This window comes from Heterocephalus glaber, unplaced genomic scaffold (genome assembly GCF_053883595.1).
Source record: "Heterocephalus glaber isolate CG9 unplaced genomic scaffold, H.glaber_assembly_v1.0 deba00001509, whole genome shotgun sequence".
Classification (NCBI taxonomy): domain Eukaryota; kingdom Metazoa; phylum Chordata; class Mammalia; order Rodentia; family Bathyergidae; genus Heterocephalus; species Heterocephalus glaber.
The window spans coordinates 38,735,653-38,746,746 of NW_028258325.1; the positions used below are offsets into that span (position 1 = coordinate 38,735,653).

At 33.1% G+C, this 11,094-nt stretch overlaps 1 protein-coding gene across 10 annotated transcripts in view; it reads right to left on the reverse strand.

The window, feature by feature from the left end:
- Positions 1-658: 658 nt before the first annotated feature.
- The window catches only part of Gabra2 (gamma-aminobutyric acid type A receptor subunit alpha2), a 131,896-nt gene continuing 121,460 nt past the window's right edge, over positions 659-11,094 (reverse strand). For 6 of the 10 annotated variants that reach the window (XM_013073996.3, XM_087187562.1, XM_087187558.1 and 3 more), the window contains 2 exons: positions 7,034-7,213; positions 659-1,707 (listed from right to left, as the gene is read on the reverse strand). In XM_013073996.3, the coding sequence (XP_012929450.1) occupies positions 1,411-1,707; positions 7,034-7,213 (477 nt within the window). In that variant the 3' untranslated portion in view covers positions 659-1,410. The remainder of the gene's footprint in view (positions 1,708-7,033; positions 7,214-11,094) is intronic. The other 4 variants (XM_004849776.4, XM_087187561.1, XM_004849777.4 and 1 more) reach the window with 1 other exon arrangement.

Genomic DNA, 11,094 nt, shown 5'->3' on the forward strand with positions numbered 1-11,094 from the left:
CACAACCTGTTGGTGATGTTTTAAAGTCGTGGTTTAAAAATGCTCAACACTTACCAAAATCTTTTCTGGTATACAAACCCGTTGTAAATTTGAGTCAGTGAAATTTAAAGTACCAGTTTACAAAAGCAGATACATATTAATTCTTATCTGAAAGAGCTGCTTTCAAGTCAGAAAAATGTGCCAACTAACTGCCCTTTCCTTTATAATTAGTGGCTCCTGAGTCCTGATGAAAAGAAGCCTTAAGGCAGAATTTGCAGTAAACAGGAAAGAAGAGAATCATATAAGTGCTTATCTATAGTCTTGTACACCTATTAATTCTCATCAATTGGAGTTTTTGGCACAATTTTCTAATCCAATACGAATGTTGCTCCAAGGAAGCCTAACTGGATAATTTTTCCAGTCTCCAGCACCAAAAAGAAAAGAAAGGAAGGAAGGAAGGAAGGAAGGAAGGAAGGAAGGAAGGAAGGAAGAAAGAAAGAAAGAAAGAAAGAAAGAAAGAAAGAAAGAAAGAAAGAAAGAAAGAAAGAAAGAAAGAAAGAAAAAGAAAGAGAAAAAAAGGAAACATGAAAGGGGGGGAGGGAGAGAGAAGAGAGAGGAAAGAAAGGAAGGGGGAAAGAAAGAAAGAAATTAACTGATAAATTTCAATACAACACATACCTGGAATGAGTAAGACACATTTATTTTTTTTTTTAAATTTAAGGTAGTTTGAGTGAATGAACTGTCATAGGATTTCAATTATTACTTTCAAACGAATTCTGAAGCTAAAAATATACTGACCATGATATTCCAGTAGTTGTTAAATTGTAGGCATAATTAACATCCTGTCAGGGTGACTCATAATTATTTGAGCTTGTCATGCTGTAATATGTACATGGCTATAGATAATATACAGAGTAATTAAAAGCTGATTTCAAATCTCTAGTTTTTCTTTTTATGTATGTCAAGCTTCCAATTATAGTAACAAGGATTCTGAGCACTCAGGAAGGGAAGTGATGCTGCAGATATGAAGTTCTGCTAAGAATTTATCTCAAGTGACATTATCTTCTATTATAATTAGGCAACAGTAAAAAATACTCTTAAATTAAAATGTTCCAAAAATAATAACTTAGGATCCCAATTTTCATCATTATTAGAAGAATAGGAAATAAATCAGTCATCTGAAATCCACTACAAACCGTGTCCCAGGGTAAATCTTTTAAAAAGGCAATGGCTCTTTTAGCTTGCGGTTCTTCTGCCCATATTTCCATAAGTTAGCAAACGCGTATCTCTGTTAAAGGTCTACTGGTAAGCTATACCTCTATATACATACTGCACATATTGACTGACAAATTAGCAGTTATTAGACTGTACATAGCAAAACAAACCAAGTTTAAAGTTGCTGTATATTCCAAAGATAACCTGTGTCTAGATTCAAGGACTGACCCCTAATACAGGCTCCCTGTTTAAATACGTAGCCCAGTAAACTAAATTAAATGTACCAAACAAAACTGGGAAAACTATTCTGGACATTCTGTCAATTTTGCTAACACTGTTGAAGGTTTTCTTGGCTTCAGCTGGCTTGTTTTCTGGCTTCTTATTGGGTTCTGCTGTGGTCGCACTCTTGGAGATAGTGGAGAGAACTGGGTCTTTTGAAAGATTCGGGGCATAATTGGCAACAGCCACCGCATAAGCATTGTTCTGTATCATGACAGACGCTTTCTCTTTTTTCTATTAAAAAACAGAAGAATTAATAGAGTGTGGTTTGAGCCTGCTATTCAACATCTTCTAAACTCCTGTTTAAATTCTGAAAAAAATGTACACTGATACTCACAACTATCCACTATAAAAAAGAAATTTAGGAAAATAAATATGACATTATTAAATCCTAAAACCATTAAGGTGAGGAAATTCCCAGAGCAAAACCAATGGTACTATTTTCCTGGAGAATCATTTTTTGCTGTAATTAACATAGAAAATAACAGAAAGTACAATTTCAATAAACAATACAACTATTTTTATTCTTGTGCTCACTTAAATATTTGTTGACTTAATGAGTGAACAAATACATGAAATGTAGAAATTTTTTAACAAGTAGAATGATCATCTATGATGAATGACCCCAAATTTCTACTTGATAGTAGGATTCTTCTTCACCTTATAATCAAAACTGTACAGTAATGCTTTGCTTAGATGGTAAGAAATTATAGCTTTATGCAAATGACAGAGTGAAAAATACTAAAAGCATATAAGGGCAATGAAATACCAACTCCCTGGGTTGTGTCTAAGTTATTCCCAATTTGTTTCATTTTATAATCTCCAGTTCAGTTGCCAACAGCTTCTGCCTGGGTCATCATTATTTATTTTCTGGACCAAAGAATTATTTTTGGGCTCTTCCTGTTTGGCTTGAACATGTCCAGTCATTAGACATACTAGACCTACAGGGATCTCTTTAATACATACATTATATCATATCACTTGTACTCTTAAAATCTTTTAAATAGTATCTCAAGAAACTCATAATAAAAACTTTTTCTACCATTGACTTCTCTTTTTTCATTATGTTCAAGTTCCACTGAAATAATTTTAGTTTTCTGAATATTTCTATCCTTTCATGCATGTCCTTGCCATGTTGGTTCCCAACCTAGAATACTTTCTTCCTATTTCATTTTTTACGTGACCTCTTACTCTCATATTTTAGTCTGATTTAAGTCTGATTTATTCAGAAAAGCCTTCCCTGATCATTACAAGTCTTTGTTACCCTTCTCTGCTCTTTAAACCATCCAAACTTGTTTCCACTGTGGTATTTTTTGCAGTTGTGTAAATTCCTTCTTAGTTATGTAATTATTTCATTGATATCTTCTTCCTCATTAGGATCTTTAGCTTATTGAAGGCTTATGCTGCTTCCGCCTTAACAATTAGCATGAACCCTTCCACAAAGCAGATACAAAATAGTTAGATGATTTAATAAAACCTGCTAATATAAATAGTACTTATCAGTCTCTACCTAATATGAGTATATGGTGAGTTATCTAAATCCAAAGAAAATTAAGCCAGCAATGAACTACCCAAAATAGTGATTAGTGTAAAGCCAAAGATTTATAGTACAACTTAGGACAGAACTGCTTGCACTAGTTATTTTAATTAAGAATACTGAAAATGTGCACCCTTCACCCCCTCCACCCTTTAGGTAATGGGGAAAAAATAAGAACCAAGATATATCATACACAGGTACAAACACCCAATGATAAATGTAAACGTACTGTATACCTAAAATGTACCAATAAAAAAATTTAAGGAAAAAAAAAGAATACTCAAAATGTTCAAACAAAAAAGAAAGGATCTCTAAAAGTTCAGGAGGATCTAAAAACAGGTCTGAATCTCCTATCTTTTATTGAAAAAAGTTTGTTCCTTTCTTACTTTCCCTGCTTCCAGATCTGGCTGCAATGCAAAGGAAAAGGGGATGTGGGACTACCATTTATTACTTTGTAAAACTATATAATATATTTCCTTCATGATTAGGATATAGTTCTCCTGTGACAAATGGAGGGTAAATGTGTATCTGATTTTAAAAAGACAGAGTTTTCTAGAATTTAGATGTGTCAGGTGGAGAGTTCAGCTAAGGGTTCCATCTCAATCTCACCATAGAAGAGGAAGTAAGTTTCATTTTAACTTCAGGTATAGGTTCAGAAATGGAGGGTAATAAAGATTTGAATCCTGACCAGTTCTCCTGACTACTAAACGACTGAAAAATCACTGTATTAAATGTCTCAGTTTCAGATCTAAGTTTTAGTTGTTTTACACAACTTTTGTCACAGTAAGTTATTTGAGATTTAGGAGTATGTTTTTGTGTAAAATATTCAATAAAAGTTTATATCACTAGGTAAATATTCAAAAAAAGCAATCTTTTATGCATTTGGAAGAAGTCAATACCATTGAATAAAAAAACTCAAGGAAGGTTTTTTGGAAGTAGGATATTTAAATTGGATCAAGTCATGGTATAGGATTTAGACAAAGAATCATGAAATACAAGTATCTGTTGTTGCAAGAAGAGTCTACAGATACAAACTGTAGGCTAATTTTTACCAACATCCTGCCTGTATCCCCCAAGAGTACCCTTCAATGATGTCTATATGTTAAGGTGATAATAAACGTGTTTATGAAAGTGTAGACTAGAGTAACTGACCAATCAGATATTCTGACTGACCAGGAAGGACACCGGTGCTAAATAACCAGAAGGGTTTCATCAACTGATACAAGCCAAATATCAGTGCCACATATTGGTAGGCTAGTGAGTTATGTCTCATCTAATGCTGTAGCTTCTATAAGAAGCAGTATTAAAAATAATTTTCAATATATATTTGTAAGTTTTGTTGGTTTAGCTGTAAAGATAAAATTCATCTTATTTTGTTCATTTTTAGAAATATGTCTTCAATAACTGAATATAACTGTAAACTTCAGATAAATGCTCAACATTAAACAAAGTTTGGCTTCAGAATGCTTGCTAGAACTTGGAAACTTTACCATTTTGAGGACAAGTAGCAATCAAAGTGCAGGAGCCATATGTTGCATCTGCAGTCAATAACGCAATGTTGGCACCTGTAATTTCTTACTAATTCACTGAATGAAGGAGAGCATCCATATGATGCCACATTTCCTGACTTTGTAGACAACAGGCAGCAAAGTTTTCTGTCTGACATTCTAACAAAATCTTGTTTTAAAGCAAAAACTATTCCCCTCAGTATACTTGAAAATAACAACCACGGATCTGGTGTAAAGCAAACTGTGTTCTTTTTGTAAAGCTAAATGTATGCAGAGCAAAAATGCTTTTGTATATTCATAGCTGACTTACAATTCCAAGATTTTCTAAAGCACAGTGTCAGATTAAGTATTCATAATGTATTTATTAGTATTCTTTATAAGTCCTGACACTGATTTGTTAGTTATTGCTTTCTATGGTTTTATAAGTCATAGTAATAGTGATACTGCCAAATAATTAAGCCATTTCCAGGAGCTACTACCTTGTTCTAGTCACTAGTGACTTTCAAAAGAACTATGCTGAGAGTTCTCAATGTTATTGTAGAAAGCAATTTGAATATAATGTGAGCCTTGATTTAAGTAAGATCATCAGCATGCTAAATACATAAGCCACATGACTTTGATCTCTCTAAACTATTTTTATTTTATTTAGTGTAGCCTATGCTTTGTACTCAAATCCACTAAGAGAAATAGTCCAATGAATCCTATTATCTCAACTATTCAAAAGAGCACTTACTATCATGAGGTAATTTTTAATGGTCTTCTATAATTTTTGTTTCTCTTAAGAAATACAAAAGTTCTAATAGTTCTTACTACCTAATTTACTACAGTATATTTTAACCTAATGTTATAGGTGTTTTGAAACAACTATCTTCTATCACTCAGAGTAAAAGATCAGCTATGGCAGAAAAAGAAAAACAAAAAAACACATTGAGTTCCTAAAGTATAAATTTTAAAAGTAACATTAAAAGTTAAGAATGCTATGAACATGGAGAAAAAAGGCAAATTGATAATTATTTTTATTAATTTAAAGCAATTCACAGTTTTATATACCTATAAATAGATAACCAATAAAATATTTCTCCAAAATTATTAACTGTGTTTCAAATTTGAGTACCTATATGTCCCTGGGGTAATGAACATATAAACTTTTGAGAAATACACTCAATTTAAATGCTCACTTACTTCCTGCCCAAATATTTACACCCTCCTGTAGTTTCTAACCCATAAATGATACCACAATTTAGCCAGGAGCTGGAAGTTAATTTCACATTGGTCCTTGAGTCAGATACATTTTACTTTTTTGCCATTAGCAGACTAGTATTGGGTCACTTCTATTGAGATCTCATTTCCTGTTGTGCACATGAAGTAGCCAGACCTTCCACATCCTTCCACAGTGCTCTGGCTCTTGACTCTATAGCACAGACACACATTTTTCCCCCCTTTTCTCTCCTTTCGCTTAATATAAGTTCACTGAAGACACAAACTATGTCCTGTGGGACTCCTTGCACAGGTGCTGGCAAAAAGTAGACCCAAAAAACAACTGCATAATGATAAAAGAATTACAATTACTACAATGGTTACTATGGTAAGAAATTGTATATATAAAATATAAAAGGTAACATAAGATAATATGTTTCAGAGAATAGGATAAATATGCTGTCAGACTGATAGAAACAGAATTCAATAGCTTGCCCTGCAATTCTACTATGTAATTGTCCCCTGAAACCTCAATTCCACCATCTAGAGATGTGAAAGACTGGAAACTAATAAAATAAACTCAACTTAAAAACAATGCCATGAAAGTTATTTTCCTTGTGACTGGGGCCCATATAAGTAAAAAAGGAGTAAGGAAGGGATTATAAACAAAATCAATAAATGATGTATTTTTTAAAACAGTATTGGGGGGGAGTAATCTATGCTGTTATACAATTTGTTGACAGTTCAATTGTCAGTGAAGTAGAATGAAAAGAGACTATATCCATACTAATTACTTTTCAAGTTTTTAAATGATATTTTGTAATATTTATTATATTATTAGAGTCACTCAATATACACTTAAAATGTTATGTTTGGAAAACAGATTATAGAAGTCAAAATGTCATACACAATTGTGAGAAACCAAACCTGGCTTCCTTTGATTGGGAGATAAAATAAAGTGCTTACTACTTGAACAAATGTTCTAGCTAAAATAAAGACATCTACTAGTGATTTGAATTGTCAGGTGAATAAAAATAACAGTCACATAGCTTCAGAGTTGGAGAAGATCTCAGAGATTGTCCCTTACCATAAGGAAATAAGGATCTTATATCAAACACTGAATATAACAGACTTTGGAAAAAACCCCAGATCTCCAAAGTGCAAACTTATGCTTTTTCTATCATATTATGTTGCCTTTTTACAATCATTGTGGCTACTAGAAAGCCCATTGCTTGTAAAACAACAACATGCTTCCTATCAGGGTAATGCTACTGTTAATTTTCTGCTAACCATCCTGACTAAGAAAAGTGATACTTACAGAAGATCGTTTGAAGATTAAACAGTCCATCCACTTCTCTAAGTACTCTAAAGTCTTTCCTTGGGTTAAATTGGGCCATGAGAAAGCTATATACTTGAACCATATTAGTTTAGCTCCTTGAAGAATTGCCTTCACTGAGTTGTATGTTAATATAATGCCTTCAGCTTTTATTGAAGGGGACTACAAGAAACATCAATATGAAATTCATTACTGCTTTTATTGGGAAAAATTTGACATCATTTGCCACAGCACCCAGATTTCCCTATTATAAAATTCACATGGTACTTTGATTTAAAAAAGCAATTTCAGTACAAGAAAAGCTTTGCTCAGAAAATTTAAGTTATTTTTAAAGAAAAATAACTTCCCACCTCCCCATGTGTTACGTTAGTCACCAAATAGCTTATAATTTGAAGCTCAACTACTATAGCTTTGGACTGCAGTGAATGTGTAAGCAAAGTGGTGAACATATTTGAGTCTATTTCCTTCATAATGATATCCTATTTCTATGTTATTTAATTAGACTTTATGTTCATGCATTCTTTGGTAAACTGCCTAAAATTCTTTTGGAATGTGGTAGGATATTTAAAATGAAAATAAGTGAATATATAAAATTGAAAATGGATGTTGTCTATAAAGTAAAGTGACTCATGAAACAATGGCAGATTTGGGCCGGGGATTTAGCTCAGTGGTTTCACAGCCTGCTCCTCAAGCGCAAGGACACAAGTTCGATCCCCAGTGCCACAAAAACAAAAAAAAAGAATGGCACATTCCACAACAGTTTGGCTATGTGTTGCTGGGTCTGGTTTTTAAATACTTTGTTAACTGGGTTGTTCTATGCTTTCCTCAGCCAGTTTATATTTCTGTCTCAGATTTATAAAGGAATTGAGGCAAATTAAAAATGAAAATTTCAACTACAATTCAAATAAGCTATGTGTCAGATGCATTGCTAGGTAACAGCAGACAATGATTAATATGACAAAACTATTATTCTTTTAGGGATTGTAACTTAGTCAAAAAGTTATTTTCAATAAAGTATAATTTAATGAGATGGCTAAAATAAATTTGTGCCCAGTGCTGTGAAAACACAGTATGGGAGTCAATTATGTTACTCTTGAAATTGTTGACCTTAAATAAGATCACATAGATATTAAGGTATAAGTAGGAGTTCGTCATTTAAGAAAGAAAAGAAAATATTAGTACAATCAAAGTCAGCATGTCTAACATTATGGAAACATGAAGAGTTATGAGTATTTGGGGAAATAATTCTTGCTTTCAGTGTTTAGCAAAAAAATATATGCTTAATTTTGGGTGTCTTCAACCTAAGGATATACCACTTATTATACCATTCTGACCAAGTTACTTTACTGGTCATTCCTAATCTCTAAACTACCGATATTCCCAGGCACATGGAGGTAAGTGCATAATGAACTTTTAAAATGAGTCCTTCATTATTCATTCTTTAAGCAAGTACATGAGAAAACTTTTTGGACCATATTATCTTTGCTCGTTAAAAAATTGCCTTCAATAATTCACTGAAGAGCTAAGACCTACATGATCTGATTCGTATTTTAAAAGGTTAACTCTGGGAATAATATGGAAGATGAATTAGAAGAAGACATGATTAGAGATAAGAAGCAGTAAATAAATTATAAAATAAACACGATATGGTGAGGAACTGATGTGAGGCTTGTAGAAAGGAGACTGGGTAAGACTTAATGTTAGATGTTGAAAAATACTTCCAAATTGGTGTTACAGGAGATTATACTGTGCTCCTCACTCAAACATCAATTGCTGATTAGTTTTTAGGCATAGGTAAAGGGAAGGCATACAATCAATTGAAAAGATTGTATTTTGTTTATCTGTTATTTCTTTTGTCCTTTCTTTTAAAAGATTTGTAACGATTAAGATGCAGTCAGGTGGAAATGTCTAAAGAATAGGTTAGATATATGATCCTAAAAATTACAAGAAAGTGTGTGTCTAGCTATGGATGATCGTGGATATTAAAAATGTGGGTTATAGAGTTTGATTTGGTAATACTTCATTGACTCATATCATGTTTACAGAGTACTTAATATATGCAAGTCACTGTGTAAATGGCCATGGTCAATGATGTATTAAAACAACCATGCTTATCATTTTCATGATCAGTAAAGGAGTTAAGACACAAACATGCAATTACAGACTACAAAATTTATTGCAAAAGAGTAGGGTAGGCCACTCTACTTGTTTATAATGGGTATCTAATAATTTAGGCAGACCTAGTGTTCAGAAATTTTCCAAGGAATTGATATTTGTACTGAGAATCAGTAGCGATTATCTGGGTGTGGATGGTAAATGATTGAACCATGTGTTTAGTGTTGTAGATCTTGCTAATATTGTCAGTAAATCATTTAAATTGAGAACCACAGAGTAAATAATAAAAACAAAAACAGCATCAAGGAAAATTGAAATGACTGTCTTTGGAGATAAACAGGAACATATGCTAGAGAAGCTGAATCAACTCTGAACTCTGGCAGAGAATCTCAAGCATAGAATGAATTTTGGCACTTGTTAGGATGTGAGGGAAGGAAGCTCATATGCTAAGGCCTGTTTTAAAGAAATGAGAAAAAGAGGTTGACCTGAATCTTAAGTAAGGCCCCGGAGCATAACAGATAAAAGGTTAAGTGAGGACCCTTTAAGAAAAATGGAAAATCATTATCTGGGCTTAAACTAGGGAGGTTATTGCTTCACTTCAAATACAGGACAGTAAATGGAAAGAAAATCAGATAGTGGGCTGAGAAGTGAGAAGATAGCACTGTAAACAATTCTTGCAATTGCGCAAGAGCAAGGACCTGAGTTCGATCCCTGGTACCAAAGAAAAACCAATTCTTGCAAAATGGTTGAATGGACAAAAGGAATCTGAGGATGGGAGAAGGAAATGACAGAATCTGGGAAGTAATTTTGCCTTTGTGGTAAATTAAGCATATTAAGAATCTTCATAGGTTAACAGGAAGGAGGCAGTTTAAAAGGAAAAGACGGCTTTGAAGATATAAGAGAAGAAAGTAATATCTGATGAAACAATTTTTAAAAAGCCAAAACAAGAACAGAATTTAGAGCTAGGAGGGAACAAATAGTCTTGGGCAAGAAAAGGAACACTGAGAATGAAGGAAAGTTCCAGAAGAACTTGCAGGTTGTGTAAACAATTACTTTTTTATGGGGAAGGGTATTAAAAGCTTGGAGTTGTATCATTTGATCCAGAGCTTCATTTTTAGAATGTTAATCTGGTTGCTCAATTTCACATTTGAGACTAAGAATAAATTTCTGTCCAAGGTCAGAAAGCAAGGTAACTTTGTCTTCTAATATAGGGCTCAAAAATAGCTTGAGTATAAATGAGTGGATTTAAAAATTTATTTATAAAATCTAACTTTAAATATCACCAAAGTACAATCTACACATAAACTGTAGATTGTGCAAACCATTTGGAAACATGTTGAATACTTTTTTCTAATTGCCAAACATGCAATGTAAATATGCATCTGAGTTATTATTCTTGTGATGGAAATTAAACTTAGTATTTTATGATTTTCTTTGTATGGGGAATCGAACTGAGGGCTTTGTGCTTGCCAATCAGACGCTAAACCACTGAGCTACATCCCTGGCTTGTATTTTATGAATGTTTAAACAAATATCATATACTCTGTATTGACAGATAACTCAACTGTGTCTACAGAACTCTTGTCTGCTAACACCAAAAGCAAAGGGCTTCCTCCAGAAAGAATGGTATGAAAGGACACCAAAATGCCCCCATCAGGAAAAATTCTGTATTTCAGGAAAATCATTATTTTCACTAAGCCTAAGAGAAAATAAATGGAAGTAGCAGATAGCATGAAATATCCTTTAAGCACATAGGCTAATTTATGGCACTCTCCTTGATTCCTTTCAGTTCTAAGGTCTTGTTTATTTTTAGAATAAATTTATTCTAGGTTCTGAGCTTAGTCACTTTAGCTACAGAAAAGTTAATGAAAACAGGCATCATTACTGATATGATGTTCTCTTTATCTCAACAATGGAACTAAAATAAC